At 44.0% G+C, this 20,373-nt stretch overlaps 1 protein-coding gene across 1 annotated transcript in view; it reads left to right on the top strand.

Annotated features, from left to right (window-relative positions):
• The window catches only part of CLNK (cytokine dependent hematopoietic cell linker), a 179,857-nt gene that overhangs the window by 70,865 nt on the left and 88,619 nt on the right, over positions 1 to 20,373 (top strand). The window contains exon 3 of the mRNA XM_030864219.2: positions 10,271 to 10,342. Coding sequence (XP_030720079.2) covers positions 10,271 to 10,342 — 72 coding nt within the window. The remainder of the gene's footprint in view (positions 1 to 10,270; positions 10,343 to 20,373) is intronic.

The raw sequence follows: 20,373 nt of genomic DNA, 5'->3' as shown, positions 1-20,373 counted from the left end.
CCTTCCTTTTTCTTGGCCCTCTGGAGTCAGGAAGTGCTGGACTGGGAGATGGAGGAAAAGATACTGTCGTGAGGAGCCTCATTCTCTACATTCTAAGCACAAGGTCCCTCCCTGGCGCCCCTGCCGACCACCCTTTTACTCTTGGGTTTTTATGGAGTGTGTACTAACCAGGCACACATCGAGTTTTTGTTCTGAAGGTTTTTAAAAGATAAACATATTGCTTTTTCCTGTTGCTTTCTATCATGCATCCAGAATCTTTCAGGCATGACCATCTATAAATTAAATTCCACTATGAATACATCTATGGACATATAAAAAGGGTAATTCACTGTTGTTATTGTGTTTGCTCATTACATACATTGATGGCCTATTAGAAGCTACATCCTCTGACAATCAAGACAGAGGTGGGGGGAAAAAGGAGAAAGCATTTGAAAAGATATGTAAGGCTTCTATTTCTTGGTTCATTTGTTTCCTTTTGCTGAATCAAAATTTAAACAACAACAACCAAAAAAAAAAAAACAGGAGAAAAGGTTTCATAGGGTTTCTTGAAACCTGAACATAAAAGGATTCAGGATTACTTTCTTGTTTTCTAAATTAGGTTATCTTTCTTTTGTCTTTCTGGCCTCAAGGAGATTCAAAAGAAAAAGAGATTTTATTTAGAAGGCACACAAAGAGGCTTAATTAGAAGACAAGCACTGAGGAAGCCCAGACGAAATGAAAGGGACCTCAGGCACCACGCATGGAAACAGGAGCGGATCCAGAATCTTCTGTGTCAGCCTCTGGTTAGCGTGGGCAAGCCACTTTACTTGTCTGGGCCCAAGTTTTCTCATCTGTAACATTAACAGGTTCAAGCAGATGATATGCGTAAGGGACTGCAGATTCTAGAGCACAGAGGCGACGCCAAGCATGGAGCCCCATGCTCTGGGACTCTCTGAAGCTGTAACTCTGGGAGAGCAAAGAGTTACATTCAGACACCACCCTCCACTCTGCACCTGCAGCCCACAGGCAGAGCTGGTCTATGCTAGAATATTCCGGCTCCATTTTCTGCCTTAATAAGCAAGAATTAGTAATTCCCTCCAGAGATTCCTGCCTCCATATATGGATCTTCTCATGAGAAACTGTTTGCTGCTAGTCTGTGTGAGGGGAATAGCAGGAATTAAGAGCTTTGGTGGGGGGATGTACACACCGATCATGATCACGGAGGTGGTAGCCCCTGAAAACTGAAGCCTGATCCATTTCATCAGAGAACCCACAGCCTCTTCCTGAGTCCAGAGAATCGGGAAGAAGAAGTGCAGCCCAAGCGGCTCCCAGAGGCCTGAAGGAAGCCCAGAGGTAGCTGGCCAGGTATGAATCTACGGGTAGCTGTCATAGCTGTGTACAAAGGGAAACTCAGGGAAGAGCCTGGTGGACTGTCCTGAAGCCAGGGAGCCATTCAAATCAGGAGTCAACAAAGATAGGAAGCCGTGGGGAAGAAAGAAAGACAGAGGAGGTGAGCTTCTTGCTCATTAGCTTGGTTCCCACTCACAGGCTGCCAGCTTCACAAGGGTAGGACCTTTTGTGTCTTGTCCACCTGTGTCTCCAGGCATAAGACAATAACCAGCACATAATAGCTACTCAATAAATATTTGACTGAAGGATGGCGCCAGGGCCCACTGCTCAATTTCAATTCAGTTCAGTAGAGGACTTAAGTCTGAGAGGATTTTGTTCACAAGACCATGGGACAGAGCCTTTCAGGAGCTGTCAAAGAGGAGAGGGGCCGGGTCCAGGATGGGCTGGGGGCTTAGGAAACATGGCTGCCATCCACTAAGATAGAGAACAAGCACCGTTCTAGCTCACAGAGGGACTTAGGACATCTGCCTAGTCACATTTGGAAAACATAATTGGAAAAGATGGTATCTGTGCTGGGCCCAGCAGAACAAGGAGAATTTGATGATATGGAAAAGTTAGGAGAAGAGAAAGAGAGAGAAATGAATCTCAGGTAGAAGAGAACACATGAGAAGAGAGAGTTTCAGTGTGCTGTGTTTCAGGTAGCAAGAGGTTCGGTTTGCCTGGAACATAGGTTTGTAAAACAAAACTGGAGAGTTGAAATGATGGGTGAGATAAAATTAGCAGAGGATCTTTGAGTAGAAAGGGACTGATGTCAAGGAAACTGACAAGGAGCTCTTGAGACCCAGGCGAAAGATCTAGGGAGCTTCAGTGAGCACAGGACCCTTAAGTTAATTCATTCTGCCACTAAGTTCTCAAAGCATGTTATACACACACCCCTCTTATGCCATAGTTTTTAGGACTTTGCCACAAGACTTTCATCTGCTTATGAATCAGGACTCTTATTCCCCTTTGTTTAATGCAGGGACAGGAAAGTGTTCAGGATACACAGAGTAATGATGCTTCAGGGAACACACCAACCAGTCCCAAACTCCGATTTTACACATGGCATAACCATGACCGGGTTATAGTTAAGTAACATGATTGAGATAACACAGTGAGGCAGTGAAATATTTAGGGCCCGAACCCTAACCCTAACCCTAAGGTCACTGGACCAAACTCTCTTTCCTCTCCAGGTGGCTGTCCCTGACATTATTGTCCAAGGTTGTAGCTATAAGTTCCACAAATGGGAGACACTGGACAAGACAGACAGAAGGCTCTGAGCAATGCCCCCAACGTTGAAGCTGCTTTGGAATAAAAGTCTGTCTTGTATCTGGGTCATTCCCCTCACTTTCCACTATACACATACTGTCAGGCAGGGCAGGGACACCTCCGAATTTGGTGTGTTTTTATCTCCTGGTGTGTACAGACACAAGGAAGTACAGGATCTTACTGCATCCCCATCTGTGAGCAGAGTTTGAAATCATGCCTTATCATCAGCGTCTGCTTCCAAGTAAATGTAGCTTCCCATGAGATATCTAGGCATGGGTTTATTGCAACAATCCAGATAGGCAATTAGGCCACATCCCATGGACAACAGCATCCACTGTGTCTTCACTGGCAACTCAAATTCCACTATGACTCAGGCACCAGGAGAGAGAGAATGTCCCACAGTGGAGGCCAGGGCAACCTGCCAGGACCATCTCACACTCAGGCTTCCTGCAGAAACTTACTCAAAGCCGTGTTCAATTCTAGAGGGACACTTTAGGACAAAGAGTCTTCTGTGTGTACATCTTTCCCTGCTCCTCAGACACTGTGGCTTGGAGTGAAACATCTATTTTCTATATGGAGTCCGTTCCGTGAAGGAACAGGTTTCATACCAAGGTTTGTCTCAATAACCGGGGTGCTGAGTCTTTGTTTCTTCATCTGTAAAATAAGGATAACATGAGTATCTGATATGAAGCACTGTTGTGAGGATTAAATTAGAAGTATATTAGTCAAGCTTACATATATTGAGAGAGAGATTTATTTTAATGAATTGGCTTACATGCTTATGGGGGCTGGCAAGTCTGAAATCTATAGGGCAGGTAAGAAGAGTGGATGTTGCAGTCTTGCACCCAATTCCATGGGACAGCAGACTGGAAACTAAGCCAGGGTTCCTATGTTGTAGCCTTGAGGCAGAATTTCTTCTTCAGGAAGGGAAACCTCAGCCTTTGCTCTTAAGGCCTTCAACTGATTGGATGAGACCCACCCACACTAGGGAGGGTCATCCACTTTATTCCAAGTTTGCTGATTTAAATGTTAATCACATCTAAGAAATACCTTCTCAGCAACATGTAGACTGCTGTTTGACCAAACAACTCGGCACCATAGCCTAGCCAAGTTGACAGGTAAAATTAACCATCACAAAGTCATGAGTAATAGCAACTCTCTCATTTCGACTCTCCACTGTGGTCAATTGATTACTGAATGGACCTTCCTCTCAAATTCTTCTGGGGAGGTCACCAGCTCAAATCTTCAGGGCTCATTCAAGCAATCTAAAAGTGCAAGAGAGTCGGGAATGAATGGGGAGGCTGCATGAGCTTGAGAAAATCAGCCCTATGTAAATATATTCAAACTCTAACTTTAAAAAAAAAAAATCTGTGTGGCTAGAAGCCTGCGTATGTCCTTCAACTTTTCTGGGTTCCGCAGTGCAAGCACATAAAAGGTATCCATCATCCAGGCTATGGCATGTCAAATCCCCAAGAACCTGGGCTTTCCTCAGATGCTCAGAGAGAGTGTTAAACATTTCCTAGGTTTAAAAGAAACTGTGTGCAGGAATACACAGCTTGAAGGAAGTTTGTCCATACCACCCCCTTGGCTTAATGACCAAATAGAATGAACAAAATAGATATCCATCACTTGGAGAAGTTGTTTGTGACAACTAGTGCAGTGACTATTTTAAGAGAGTTAGAAGTATAGCATGCTGCTGCAAAAATAATTACAATGACCCCTCACATGCAACAGCAAAGAACTGGAGAACCAGTGTCTTCTGGAATTAACTGAAAAACTTTTGAAAACAGGCCTGACATTTTCAGGAGTCACAGAAGGTTGTAAAACAGGCTGCAGAAAGATTCTAGCTTATTTGGTTTGCAGGTTTGCCAAATACCTTCTGAATGTTACTAACTGTTGTCGCCTCTACTCACACTTCTACATTGAGGGAGCAATATTATGTGGCAGACAGACACTAAAGTGGCCCCCAATTACCTCTTCTCCTGGTACTTATGTCCCTCCCTGTATAATCCATCCCCATCCCTCTTAATTGAGAGCGAGGCCTGTGACTGCTTCTAAGCAACAGGAGATGGCAAAAGTGATGAGACGTCATCTCTGTGATTACATTACATGAGATTGCAACTTTCCTCTTGTCTTCTTGGTTTGCACGTTTTGATAAAGCAAGTGGCCGTATTAGGGAGGCCCATGTGGCAAGGAACTGAGGGCATCCTCACACCAACAGACACCAAGGAAGTGATCTTCTCAGTCTAATAGGCCATAAGAAACTGAACTCCGCCAACAATCACATGTGCTTAGGACCAGATAGATCCTTTCCCAGTTGAGGTTTCAGATGAGACTCCAACTCTGGCTGACACTGTGAGGTCTCTGCAACCTCAACGGAGACCATAAAACAGAGGACCCAGCAAAGTCACGCTTACAATCCTGACCCACGAAAACTGTGAGTTAATAACGCACACTTTTGCCCTGGCTGAAATACTTTCAATATCAACTGTCTTTCTTGGTGCTTCTGGCTGTCCACCTCTGCTATTCCTTAATTATTTGAGTAAGAATTGGGTCCTAGATAATGAAAATGATCACTAACATGCAATCAACATGTGAGGGAGGGAGTTATTATAACTCTGCCCTTCCTTGTGGGTAAAATGGAGATGATGAGATAAATTAGTGACTTATTCAGATAAAGTACAAGTGTGTGCTCTTAACCTTTGTGTCCACACCTCATCACATTCCACAGAGACTAGCATCTCTCTGACTTGCTTATCCACTCCTTCCTAGGGGACAACCTGCCCTCAGGATCATACTGCCCTTGGCCACATCCTTCCTTCCTTCCTCCTTCCATCCTCATTCTCTCCTAATGAAAAATATAGCCAAGACCTATGTTGATCATAGGACCTCAGACTCTAAAGAGTCAGAATGCAATATGATGTTACACTAGACTTTGGGAGTTTTGCCATAGCAACCTCCTTTGGGAATTGTCTCAGTTGAATGGAGTTGCCTCACCTGGGGCAGCTCACATCCACTAACTGGTCCACCTGGGAGTACCAAAACACAGGCCCCACCACAACTTGGAGTAGTTCTGAAGGGGCATCATACCAATCCAAGAGCACTGCCCAACTTTTCCCCGTGCCCAATCCTGCTTCCTTCCCTTCCCTCCACAGGGGCGGATCCCAAGATCTCACCCTAATGGACTTCCTGCACCATCATCTCCTTCTCAGAGTGTTTCCTCAGGAGCCTAATATGCGGCAATTCCTCAGGAGATGGAGCATAAACAGAGCATGAGATAAAGAAATCCAACAGGACTGGGGAAAGACTAGGACTGACCTCATAGGACAGTTGTGAGCATTTGATGGATTAATATGTGTGAACTGGCAAACAATGGTTAGTAAATTGTAAATCTTATCTCAGTTTTAAGCTGTTGTTATTATCATAATTATAACATTATACATTATTGCTATTCATGATCTTGGAGTCAGCAATCCAGCTGCACAGGCCCTTGAAAGAGAATTATGGCTTAAGAGCAATTTGTGTGATTTCTCAGAAATCTGCAAGCTCAATGGGAGTGTATAGAATGAGAAGCTTCTGGAGAAAGCTGAACTTGATCTGAAAGTTTATTTAGAGAAGTGTAGTTTCACAACAGAAGAAATGGTAGTTCTCTTTCTGTTCTGGTCAGACTGTACCTGCCATGTTGCGTGTACCTGGGAGTACAGGTAAAGGTGAGAAATTAGAGGAAAATGGCCAGGACAGCTTGGAGCAGGCATCTTTAACTCTCAAAATAGGTTGCCCCGCCTTACTCTCCACCTCCCAGTTCACCATGTCATCTGTCTGGCAAATGCCTGTACATCCTCATTCATCACTCTGCAGAAGCCTTCCTTGACTACCCCCTCACTTAAAGATATGACCCATTTCTTTTCCTTTCTTTTTCCTTTTATCATTACACCTAATGTCTTGACCTGCTTGAGCTTTGGGTCTGATGCATCTTCTGTACCTTGGGACAGGTTAGATGTCCTGTGTGTTAGTTTCCTAGAGCTGTTGTAACAAATTACCATAAACCAGGGCTTAAAACATCAGAAACGTATTCTCTCGCAGTTCTGGAGCCCAGAAGTCTGAAATCAATTCAGAGGGCTGTGCTCCCTCTGAAGGCTCTAGGGAAGCATCCTTCCTTTCCTCTTCCAGCTTTGGGTGGCTCCAGATGCTCCTCGGCCTGTGGCAGCATTACTCCAACATCTGCCTCTGTCTTCACGTGGGACATTCACATGCCCTTCTCCTCCATGTCTTCTCCTCTTCTAAGAACACCTGTCCTTGGATATAGAGCCACCCTAATCCAGGACGATCTCATCTCAAGATCTTACCTTGATTACATTTTCAAAGAACCTCTTCCCAAATAATTCACCATTTCTAGACAGACACATTTTTTTATAGACCCTCTTCAACACACTACAGTCAGTATGTATTGATTCAACTACGCAGAACTGGCTTCTGTTAGATCTACCTGAAAAGTAAAGAGGATCTGGAGAGGGCAGACTCAGAGGGGGTGTAAGAAAGGGATGGAGCAATAAGACATGTGAAGGAGGACTGGATGGGTTTTGTCAACTGACCATGCAGGAGGGAGGTGTCAAAGAGAAAAAGGAGGGCTTCCTTGGTGGCGCAGTGGTTGGGAATCCGCCTGCCAATGCAGGGGACACAGGTTCGAACCCTGGTCCGGGAAGATTCCACATGCCGCGGGGCAACTGGGCCCGTGAGCCACAACTACTGAGCCTGTGCATCTGGAGCCTGTGCTCTGCAACAAGAGAGGCCGCAACAGTGAGAGGCCCACGCACTGCGATGAAGAGGGGCCCCCGCTCGCCACAAATAGAGAAAGCCCTCACACAGAAACGAAGACCCAACACAGCCAAAAAAAAAAAAAAGAGAGAGAAAAAGGAAATCAGAGATCTCCGAAAAGTGTAGAACAAGAAGTGTTGGGTGTATAGTTAAGAAGAGAAGCTGGTTCCTGTGAGGTGATATGCTCTTTCTCAGAGGAGTAAGAGGTGATTTCAAGAACAATTCATTGGCTCACCCATTGACACTCTGTACCTCATTTTCCCCACAAACCTACAGCACTTCCCACTTTTCTGGGATGTGTTGAGTTCTCTGTGTAATAAATTAGCCTGTGTTCCTTCCCCTACTCTGGGGGAACATGAACACATACAAGGCACATACAAGGCAATATGATAAAAATATGATTGTTTATTTACTTGTTTATGGCCTATCTCCCAACAACAATAAAAGATTCACGAGGCAGACTTCATGTGTCTTCTTTAATGACTGCATACAGCCTGGCACAAGATAGATCCGATATTACTTGCTGAGTTAATGAATGAATGGATTCATGAACAAATGAATGAATGGTAAAACAGAGATATACCAAAAATACTAAAAGGGTTGAAAGAGGAAGCAGCACAGAAGACCTCATGGGGAATTAATATTTGAACTAAATCTTAAAGAATGGAAAGTATTTTGCCAGATCCAATGGAGGCAAAAGAAAAATGGAATCAATCATCTGGGAGCATACAAAAGTATGACGCAGAAAGAGGACAACGCAGGGGCCTGGCAGAGGGAGAGGGTGGCAGGAAATGAGAAAGCAAACAACAGAAATTGTATTCAAGGCCACTGGGGCAGGGATCTTGGTTATCATGGTAAAGAGTGTGGACTTTGTCCTGCAGAAATAGAGGCGTGGTGAGGATTTTCAAGCAGGGAGGTGACTCAATAATATTCTGCTAATTAGAAAGATGGTTGTTCTTACTGCAGTTTGGTGGGTGGATTGGAGCCCAGGTGGCTAGGGGGCCAACACCAAAGTCCAGACTGGAGAGAACTTAGTTCTAAAAGTAGAACTAAGACCGGGTATCACTTATGGGAGTGGAGAGAGAAGATGTTCGGGAATCGATTGTTAGGACCTGGTAACAAATTGTTGAGATGGTGAGGATGGAGAGGAGAGGAAAGAGAAGACTTAAGGTGAGTCCCCAGGCTGCTGGTTGGGAAACTATGTGAGCAATGGAGCTGCTCCCTAGGAAAACTCACTAGGAAAAGGGCCTGGGTCTGACAGAGGACCAGAGGACCAGTGAGAAAGGTCCCAAAAATAGTTAGGTGTTCATGTTTAGAACTTAGAAATTAAGTCAGAATGCAGACATAGATTTACGACTAGAGCTTTAACACAGATAAATTTTTTTAAAAATGAAATAATAAAATATATGAAATAATACAATGATGAAATAATTGTGTAATCATGGAATAACAAAAAAAAAGAAAAAGAACAGAATAATGCCATCATCTTTCTAGATGATCAATTTACACAATGACAAAATATATCCAAACAACTCACTATTTTTTGTATTTATCATGCTGCAATCATTAGGCTTCACACAAAATCCTAGTTGGAGATAGAGTCTCAAGTCATCTTTTGGTATTTCCTGGAGACCTTTGTTCACATGTGCAGCCATGTACATCCACTGCAGGTCGGGCACTGACCCAAACCCTGGGCATGCAGAGCCCTGCAGTCCCTGCCCTCATGGAGATGGCAGTTCTGCAGCTTAGCAGACATGAATACAAGCTACGTGTTAAACCAAAGGACAATGAAAGTTCAGACAAGTTCTGTGAAGGGGTCCGTCTCAGAGGGGAAGGAAGGTTTCTCTGAGGAAGTGATGTGAGCTGAACTCAGAAGCATGAGTTAGATGCAGGAGAAGAAGGAAGACAACAGGTGCTTGAAAAAAGAGGGACCAGTCCCTGGAAGAGACCTGGGGGAGGGAGGAGAGAAAATCTAAGGACCAAGAAGTAGCAGGTGTGGCCCAAGGGGAGAGAAGCAGGGGGGCAAAGGGGTCAGAGGAGCTACCCAGGTAGCTGCCAGGAACATTTGTGGAGGAAAGGATCATCCTTAAATGTCTGATAAAGCTCACGAAATGCCTGCACAAGAAATGGAAGTATATTAAACTTGGCTAATGAAATGAACGAGAGATGGTTTATGATAGAATGTCTTACTGAATTTAAACAAATTAACTCAATTTAAAATAAGTTAATCTCTTCATAGAAAATATCATCACAAAATGACTAAATTATACAGAAGTTCAATACAAATTATTTTAATCCAAGTTGCTATTTCTAAATCATCTGCCTCCCTAAACCGGATGATGTTTGCTAGTTTGGGGCCGAATTCAATTAACATAGGAAAGCATCTAGGACATTCCTTAGCACATAGGCACTGTCTTTGTTTGACAGCCCCCCTTTAACCAGGTGTGATGCTCTTCGCTGTACAGAGCGATGTCATGGACAATCAGAGAGCTTAAGGAGGGCACCGCCGTGACCTCCCTGATGTGGGAGTGCCCACGTCCTCATTCTGATGGGGGCGGTTATTCTACCCCATGCTATTGCCACTTGTAAAATAAAGCACTTACATTAAAAAAAAAAGTTAGAAGTAATTGGATTACTTTAAACTCAGATTTTGTTTAACCCCAGTGGAAATGCAAAGAGAGATTTCGAATTTCGTGCGAGATGCTAATTGCTTACATCTGACTGGGTGGTTGTTTCTATGAAGGAATGCACTTAATTATTTTTTTTTCCCCTCTCTTCTTACAATTTCCTGACTATAATCTATTTTCTTTCATCACAGGGGCAATAGAAAAACAACAAAAGAAGAATCCCGTGATTTGAAATTCCAGAACTTTCCTCTGCCAGAAATTAGGTCAGAATATTTCCTTCTTTGTTAATAGAGGAGTAAAAATTTTGACGCTGCGGCAAATTAGCTGACCAGCACGTGCACACACACGCACCCTCACAAACACACTCACGTACGTACACGCACACGCACGCACACGCATGCACACGCACACACACGAAATGTAAATGGGATAAAATTGTATTGCTGTCATTGTTCTTAAAGGTTACACGATGACCAAGGCCCAGAACAAGAAGGGACTTGACTCAGGTTGAACTGCCAGCAAGTATGTGATGCAGATATAGGCTATGGGGGAGGGATGGAGTGGGAGATGGGGGTTAGCAGATACAAGCTATTATATATAGAATGGATGGACAACAAGGTCCTACTGTATAGCACAGGGAACTTTAGTCAATATTCTGTGATAAACCACCATGGAAAAGAATATAAAAAAAGAATGTAGATATATGTAGAACTGAAACACTTTGCTGTACAGCAGAAATTAACACAACATTGTAAATCAACTATACTTCAATTTAAAAAAAGTAAAGATCAGATGCAAGGAAAAACAGCCAATAAAAAAAATTTTTAATTGAAAGAAATTTTAAAAACAGGCCCCCAGGTGTCCACAGCATTTCAGACCAGGGCTATTTCCACCACCCACCCAGGTCTCTCAACAGCCCAAGAGACAGCCAGGGGGAAGCTTACATCCTGCAGCTGCTGAATGACTTAAGTGATGAATCATGGATGGATCAGGCCATGAGCTCACAGCCAGGTCTCGGAAGCGAGGAGACTAGAGGGAACCTTGTGCGCATTTGGTTTCTTTTCTTTGTCCTTCAATTGAGCAAAATATTTACTGAGCAATTATGGCATTAGGACTTGCACGGGCTCTTGAAAATGCAGAGATGAGAGGCAATGTCCTGTCTCCAAGGGGCTCACAACCAAGGCTTAGAGCTTAGAAGGAAAGCTACTTGATGAAATGACTGACAAGGGACCAATCCTGAAGCCAGCTCCAGCTCTGCACTGGCCAAGGTCTGATCCTGGACGGCACCCCAATGCTCAGAGGGATTGCAGGCCTCCCTCACCCAGCCAGAACCCCCTTGCCGAGCCCTCCAGAGCTGTCTCTGTGCCTAGAGGGACGCAAGGGTCTCTGACTGCTATACCAACCCTTGCAGCCCAGTGAACTTCAGCTCAAGTCAATTGCCAAACATCTGTTCAGTTCCTACTAAGTGCCAGGTACCAGAAGCAATCTTGACATGCTAAGATGTGCCTGAAGAAATATTTTCCCTAAGCAGAGTGGACGCGTGCCTATAAAACAGAATACTTGAAATATTTTCAAGATTGCATTAAGCAAAGGAAAATTTGTGGCTGTTCTCAGACTTCTTCAATGTTTACATTAAACACAGTTGAATGCTGCATTTTAAGTTGGTTTTTCTTATTTCTTGACAATAGCAAGAGATGAGAGATGGAAGGGTTAGAAGTCTTCCTTCAAATGGAAATGGTTGCAGCAATTACATACATCAAAGTAATATTTACAGTTACATTTGAAAAAAAAAAAGAGAGAGAGAGGGCACAGTGCTTGTTTCCAAAGCAAATTATTTCAGGATACATCAGAGCATGCTCAAGATATATTAAAAAGAGCAGCAGATGATGTTTCTGCAACCTGTTCCAAACTATTTATAAACCCAAATTTAAAAAAAAAATCCCTTATACACACAAATCTCTGTACCTTTGCATATTTTATAATGAAAGTATTATAGGAATATAAATTAGTAAATGAGATCTATAAATCAAATCAAAATGTGTGAAAACTACGTATTGGATCTACCATCATACCTTCATAACTATTAAATTGATGTTTTCGTTCTCCACACAAATTATAATTCTTATCAGCATCTGATGATGATCAAGTAAGGACAGTGCTACAGGTGGGCAGGGCAGCAGAACAGAACGGGTCTGTGGGTGCTGGATTGAAATTTCAGCTGACCTGTTTGCTAGCTCAGCAGCGACCTCACTCTGGCAACCCATTACCATCTCAATGCTTTGCGTATTTTAGAAATGGTATTTGAAAACCAAGGAGGAAATGGTGGGGGGGATGAATTGGGAGATTGGGATTGACATATATACACTAATATGTATAAAATAGATAACTAATAAGAAAAAAAGAAATTATACAAATAAAAATGAAACATTGAGAAAAGAAAAACAAGAGTAGATTGAATTCCCTGGCGGTCCAGTGGTTAGGACTCTGTGCGTTCACTGCTGAGGTCCCAGGTTCAGTCCCTGGTTAGGGAACTAAGATCCCACAGGCAGCGCAGCACAGCCAAAAGAAAACAAAAAATACAAGAATAGACTATTTTGACCACCAGGGATCTGTTGGACCTAAAACAGTTCCTGTGCTTGGGAAATAAATGCATGACCTCTGTAGTGTGCCTGGAAAATAGGAGGTTCTCAATAAATAACAAAGGCTAATAGCCACTGAGTACTCACCACGGGCTAGGCGCTGTTTTAAGAGCTTAATAGGCAGAGAAAGACAAATATCATATGATGTCACTTATATGTGGAATCTAAAAATAAATGGTACAAATGAACCTATTTACAAAACAGAAACTGAGTCACAGATGTAGAAAACAAACTTATGGCTACCAAGGGGGAAAGAAGGGGGAGGGATAAATTGGGAGATTGGAATTGACATGTACACACTACTGTATATAAAATAGATAACTAATAAGAACCTACTGTATAGCACAGGGAACTCTATTCAATACTCTGTAATGTGGGAACAAAATCTAAAAAAGAGGTGATATATGCATATGTATAACTGACTCACTTTGCTGTACACCTGAAACTAACACAATATTGTAAATCAACTATACTCCAGTAAAAAAATGAAAAAGAAAGAGCTTAATAGGTAGTGTCTCACTGCATCCTAGCGATCACATTCTTACTAGGTTTCCTTTTATAGGAGAGAAGAATGCAGACTGGAGAGGGTAAATAACTTCCTCGAAGCTGAATAGCTGGGTGTGGTATATAGTAAACAGTGGACATAATCGTTAGTACTAATCTCTGAAACAACCCGGGCACTCCACGTCACTGCCCTCACTACTGCCATCCCTTAGTTACGTGTAGGGGTCAACTCTGGCGACAGAGGCGGAAGGGCTGTCCTTCCCCACCCACCCCCAAACTCAAACATGCGTGGACCTCCCCGTAAGGTACAAAGGAAAATATAAAGCTCCATGCTGGGGTTTCACACAGATGATACAGCCCAGGAGACTAACCAAGAAAAACACGCGATCTCATGCACATCCATTACCCCCAACCTGTCAACAATATTATGATGAATGTTTCCTAGAATGTCCCATGGAATCTCTCTTGCTAAATCCCCAATACCCACTTCTATTCTGTGCCCTGTGCCCATGTGGAAAGAAACAGAAACATCCTGATGGATGTTTTCCAGTCAAGTCCAAACTTTTATCAATAGCTGAATGCCTAACCAGTACCAGAAACCATGAGAGGAGCTGTGGCATTTAATCCTCACAATAATTCTCTGAAGTAGGTAATAGTGTTCCCATTTCACAGATGAGGAAAGAGAGCCTGGGAGAGGTGACATGTCTTGGTCACAGTCACAGAGCTGGTAACCGTTCACAGCTGGATTTGCATTCCGAGTCTGACTTCAGATTGAGGGCCTCTTCTGGGTTCCAAGTTGCCGCATGTGAATTTTGTTTTCTAATCCTATGAGTCTCAAATCTACTCATGTCAAGACTCTCCACTATGAAGCAGGGGCACATGCATTAAACTCCTGAGAAGAACATCCACAGCCATAGCTACGAAGCCTCCTGGCGGCGATTCTTAGGGCTGGTCCCTGGGCCGGCAGCGTCAGCATCACCTGGGAGCTGCTTAGGGAGGCAGGATCTCAGGCCCCACCTACTGAATCAGAAACTTGGGTGTTGGAGTCCAAGCACCTGGGTTTAAACAAGCTCTCCCAGTGACTATGATGCCCATTCAAGTTTGAGAACCGCAGCATCAAGCATCGTTATCAAGAGGGCAAGCTTTGGAGCTGGAGCAAGAGACCTCTGGGCCCAGCTCTCTCGCTCTGCCTCTTCCCATTATGTAAATGAGACGGGGGGAAGACGATATAAGACAGGGACCCAGTGTGAGAGAGCGGGAGGGAGATGGGAGAGAATGTTGTCCCCACCTGGGAGAGATCCCTGCTTTGGGGACCAGGAAAATCAAAAATAAAGAAGACATAGCACCTGCCATCAAGATGCTCAGCCTCTTGTGGAGACAAACATAAAAAGGCATGTATAATAGATCACAAGATACTGTGCCACATGTGGGACAGAAGCAGATGCAGGCCTGTGGGAGCCCAACCAGGAGGCTAAGGAACGGAAGGGGAAGGGCTTTCCCAAGGCCACTTTCGAGAACGGAGCAAAGCCAAGGTTCACACTCCAAGTGCAAGTCTCTTTCTCCTCCATTCCTGATGGAGCTATTCCTAACAGTGTCACTCACATTTCCCACATTCAGACCCTTCCCAATTCATCATCTCATGGACTATTGATTTTTCCCTGCTGTCACTAAGACCTGCAGCAATAGTTAACTCCAGAGGACAAGGTACAGGTGGCTGTCATTTCTCACATCCCAGCAGGCCACTCCTCAAGGAGACGGCCTCCCTGTTCTATTCCGTGCACAGGGAGGCCCCTGTGCCAGCCTTCCTGACCAGGCACACCTGAGGTCACAGCTCGTGCCGGGTGGCCACAGCTGCTGGTCTTCTCTCGACTTCTCTGCAGCTGCCCTGGGTGTCTGCTCCCTCTGGACCCCTGTAGAAAGTGTCCTCCCAAAAGAGTTCACAAGCTTAGAGCTTTACAGAGGGTGCCAAGTGCTTTCAGAGGATGCATGCAATAGGGTGGTGTCCCGCCATCTTTCTGTGGTTGTCCACAAGGAGCTCCTATGCAGGAGATGCTCCGTAAACATTGCCGAAAGGAGGGGAGTACAAAGTGGGGAAGGAGGAAGAATAAGGTCAGGACCCAGCGGGACGCACCAGGATGCTGTGAGATTGTACTACTCCCAGTGCCTGGCATAGACTGGATCCTGAAATAGATGATAAAAGAAACTTTTAACAGAGGGATAAGAATGGAAGAAGAGAGAGAAGACAGAACAAGCAGGGGAGAGACAGAGAGAGAGTGGAGGGGATGGTGGACTCAGGAGTTGCTCTGCCCACTGCAGCTAGAGTAGAACAGCAAGGCATCCTGCTCTGCTCCACTCACTCGTCTGCTGAATATCCATCAAACTGCCAAATAATTTTGTTTTCATCTTTCAATATTTGTCAGGAACACAGATAGCTCATGCACAGGGATTACAGCTTACCAGACATGCTTTTTGTCCTCAAAAAACTTAAAATCTAGTTGAAGAAAGAAAAAACCCAAGTAAAATTTAAGATAAAATTTTTATAAGAAATTAATAACTCTACACTGCTTTTTAACTATACTAAGTATGCTATTAGAGCCAGCAGTGCTGCCATAGGAGCTCAGAGGAGGGAAGGCCCAAGAGCCTTTGCAGGGCAGGATGCTGAGGGGGTAGGCGTGGGGTTGGACCTCCCCCAGCCAAGAGGGTCATGGGGGGTTTGAGCTTTTTACGGTTCGGAATAATGCCAAACACTGTCAATGTTTCCCTCGGGATCGCCTCAGGGAGATGCATCCTCCCAAATATTTTTTTGTAAAAACAAAATAGAACTCAGGAGATTCTTAGAACTAGTCAAGGACATCTTTCACAAAAAATGAATCCATAACACTTCTACACTGTTGGAGGGAATGTAAATTGGTGCAGCCACTATGGAGAACAGTATGGAGGTTCCTTAAAAAACTAAAAATAGAACTACTATACGACCCAGCCATCGCACTCCTGGGCGTATACCCAGAAAAGACAAAAACTCTCATTCAGAAAGGTACAGGCACCCCAGTGTTCATCGCAGCACTATTTACAATAGTCAAGACATGGAAGCAACCTAAACGTCCATTGACAGATGAGTGGATAAAGAAGATGTGGTACATGTATACATTAGAATATTGTATGTTCATAAAAAAGAATGAAATAATGCCATTTGCAGAAACTTGGATGGACCTAGAGATACTAAGTGAATAAGTCAGAGAAAGACAAATATCATATGATATCACTTATATGTGGCATCTAAAAAAAATGATAAAATGAACATTTACAAAATAGAAATAGACCCACAGACATAGAAAACAAACTTATGATTACCAAAGGGGAAGGAGGTGGAGGGATAAATTGGGAATTTGGGACTAGCAGATACATGCTACTATATATAAAATAGATAAACAACAAGGACCTACTGTATAGCACCGGGAACTATATGCAATATCTTATAATAACCTAAAATAGAAAAGGATCTGAAAGAGAATATATATAACTGAATCGTTTTGCTGTACACCTGAATCATTATAAATCAACTATACTACAATTTAAAAAAGAATATTTCCATCACCCCTCCAAAAAGAGAATGAATCCACTTTTCACTTATTAAATATGAGTCTTGATCTGATTCCACCTTGGTGTGAATTTCATCTGCTTCAAAGGAATATGGAGTTGGGAGATGTTCTCCAACGTTGAATCTATAGTGAAAGTGAAGAACCTATTCCCAGGGGGTTTTGTGTGGGAGGTATGCACACCCGTGTATCAGGTTCCTAATGTGCTGGGCACACTCCAGGCCTTGCTGGGGGAGCGTGAGTCTGTGTATAGACACAGACAGGGACTGCGGTGTGGCTCAAGGCTGTCTTACTCGAGGGATGCCCTCTTACCTGTGCTTTCCCTGCACCTGTGCACTTTGCCTTCATCCACTCATCCATCCTCTCCCTCATGCCCATTCAACAGCACGTTTTTGTGTACGAGCCATGTTCCAGGCACTGCCTTACGTACTTGGTCTCCCTTTTAGGAGTTGGGGGCCTGGTGTAGAAGGTTTGAGAAACGGCGTTGTGCTCTGTTCTGGTGATACAAGTGTGAGTTCCACCAAGCAGGTGTTAGGTGATCAGAAGAGAGCTTTGGTGGCCATGTGGGGAGGAAGAAAAACACCCAGTGTTGAGGCCTGTCACTACCTCTTACTAAGACTGTGACATCCCAGTCCTTCCCTTTCCACTCCATCATATGCGCTCCCGAATCACCTTCCTAACATGTGGCTCTGAGCATCCTTTATCCTCTGCCTTGCAAAGCTCCAGGACACCTCGAGATTGACACAGTCCTTCCAGCTTATCCTTCAGGTTACCTACTCTCCAAGCTCACTGTGCATTTCCACACCTTAGCTCCCATGGCTCCCTGATGCAAACCCTACCCTTCCCTCAGAGAGGTGGAGAGAAGAGGGTGAGCCTGCCATCAGACAGGCTGGATGGGACGCATGACACCAGTGACTCCCCCATGAGATTGACCTGGGCCTCGTCAATCCATCTGCAAAATGAAAAGGCCAGTTTGTGGTCCCATCCAGCATAAACATCCCATCATAGCCCTAACACTGAGATAAAGATACTGTCCAACAAGAATTGCTAGGAAGTTTGGGTGAAATGATTTCTGTAAAGTGCACAATTCCCAACATGGAGTAGATAATGTTCAAAGAGCAGGAAGATGAGAATGAATTTAGAAACTTTACCTCCATTTTCATTTCTTTCTGGTTTATATTGAAAATGAGTTTACTGACTCTTAAAAAGATCAATCATCTTCCCCCAAATGAGAGAATTTTATTCTAGTCTTTTCCTTTCAGGGGCAGAGCTTAAAGTGAGGTATGAAGCTGAGCCAGTTAATCTTGGAGGTTTGAGAGGGGGGGATGAAATCACCCCAACCATTCCCCAAGGGTTTTGCTGCTGCATTCTGGACCAGTGGCGGGTGCCTGGGGAGACCCAGAGGGGCCCACACACACCAGACTCAAGGATGTGATGAGGAATTAGTCTCCATGCCAGGAGCCTGACCCTGGAGACAGGACCAAGTCCCATCTCTATGGGACTGGAATAACACACCATCCAAACTCTGTTCCCATAGATAAGAGAACATGGGTGCACTCTGCCCATTCCGTCAGATCAAGTTCTCCCAGGCAGCGAGGGTGGGGGGAGTTTAATTTAGTACCCTTTAAAAATTATTAAACCTTTTAAATTATTAAGAAGTATTAAAAATTCAAAATAATTTAGAAATTGAACATCTTCATTTAAAATGAGCCTTAAATATTGAAAACCACAAACCTCTGGAGGCCAGCTTTGTTCAGTTCATGCTCCATGCCTACCACGTGGATGGCTGCCTGTCCAAGCAGAAATAGAGAGGGAGACCTGCTTCACTCAGGCCCAGATGCAGAAAGGAGCAAGCGGGTGGGAAGGGCAGAAGGATGGCTGCCAAGCTACACAACATCCAGCTGCAGCTCGTTCACGTGTGGCCGTGTGATGGATGCTGTTGACTAAAGGAAGCCGGGGAGCATCTTTGTAATTCCCTGGCAAGAGGCAGCTTGCTAACACATGGGCCTTCCTTGAGCACTGAGAGAACACATCAAATCTCCAGCAAGTTTGCAAGCAGCATCTTTCATTAATCACCCTGGGCTGTCAGGCTGCAAAGAGTGTTAACACAGGAGCCTTTTCAGAGTGCTTGTCAGCTGCCGGTGTCGAGATATTGTCTGCACTCCAGCCAGACAGAGCCGTGGAGTCCGGCACGCCTCCCCAGACCCCTCCTTCCAGCCTCCCTCTCCGCTTTCAGGCTCAGCTGAAATAACAACATCGTTCCCTGCTCTGCCACTGCTTCCTCTGCTAATCCATTTGGCTTGCAGTGACACACAGAGGGCCCTGGGGTGCACCGTCCCAGAGGATACGACATATGAATGAGCACCATCGCTCTGGGGCCCCGCCAAGAGGAGTCAGCAGATAAACCGCTTCCAGACAGCCTTACAATTAGGAGGAAGCTTCCAGATGCAGGGAACTCAGTGGGCTGAGTTGTTGCATCGGCTAGTAATTAATAAGGCCAGTCCCGGTGCTCAGTTGCTTGCTGTGCCACTTTAGACACGTCACTTCTCTCTTCTAAGCTTTAGCTGCATCTGCAAAGTGGGGAAATCCCACCAGCCAGAACTGAGCCTTGCTTGTGCCTGAACAGGCATTCTTCCCTTCAGATCCACCCTTTTTAAGCTGTCCAAAGACCTCAGTCCCACCTCCAAGAATCTGAAACTTGGAACCACGAATTGGACATTACCTCCAACACACTTTCAACGTTAGTGATCTTTGAATCTAAAAATCGGGTGAGGGGAAAAATAAATAAAATAAAAATAAAAGTCAGCTGAGGCCAAGGTCGGAAGGAGGATGAAATCCTAATTTAAAACCTGAAGTGTGTACATGTCAGTCCCAAACTCCCAATCTATCCCTCGCCCCCACTCTTCTCCCCTGGTAACCATAAGTTCATCCTCTAAGTCTGTGAGTCTATTGATTTGTTGTAAATAAGTTCATTTGCAACATATTTTTTTAGATTCCACATATAAGCAATGTACATGTACATACTGCTGTATTTAAAATAGATTAGTTCTAACAAGGAACTACTGTATAGCACAGCGAACTCTGCTCGATATTATGTAACAATCTAAATGGAAAAAGAATTTGAGAAGGAATAGATATCTGTATATATATCGCTGAATCACTTTGCTGTACACATGAAACTAATCTAACATTGTTAATCAACTATACTCCAATATAAAATAAAAAGTTAAGGAAAAAACAAACAAACAAAAAAATGATCTCAGGTTATCCAATGGAAAAGTACGGGCATTGTGATAGGGCTGACATGCTGAAGGAAACGACAATGACTTTGAAATAACATAGACTAAGGTCAAGTGGTGGAAGCAGATTTAAAACTCAATTCATGTCTAATCTTCAACATGATTCTGATATACGTCAATGGATTGAAAAATAAATCCTGGATGTATTGATGTGTCATGATAAAATGTGACAAAACAAAAACAAACAACAAACAAAAGCCCTGAAGCTCCTCCTAGGATCCGGGGAAGAGGGTGCCTCGTATTCAAAGTCCCTGGG

The sequence above is a fragment of the Globicephala melas genome, chromosome 5 (genome assembly GCF_963455315.2).
Source record: "Globicephala melas chromosome 5, mGloMel1.2, whole genome shotgun sequence".
In the NCBI taxonomy this organism is placed as follows: Eukaryota; Metazoa; Chordata; class Mammalia; order Artiodactyla; family Delphinidae; genus Globicephala; species Globicephala melas.
The sequence above is the reverse complement of the archived record's forward strand: the minus strand, read 5'-3'. Positions and strand labels throughout refer to the sequence as shown.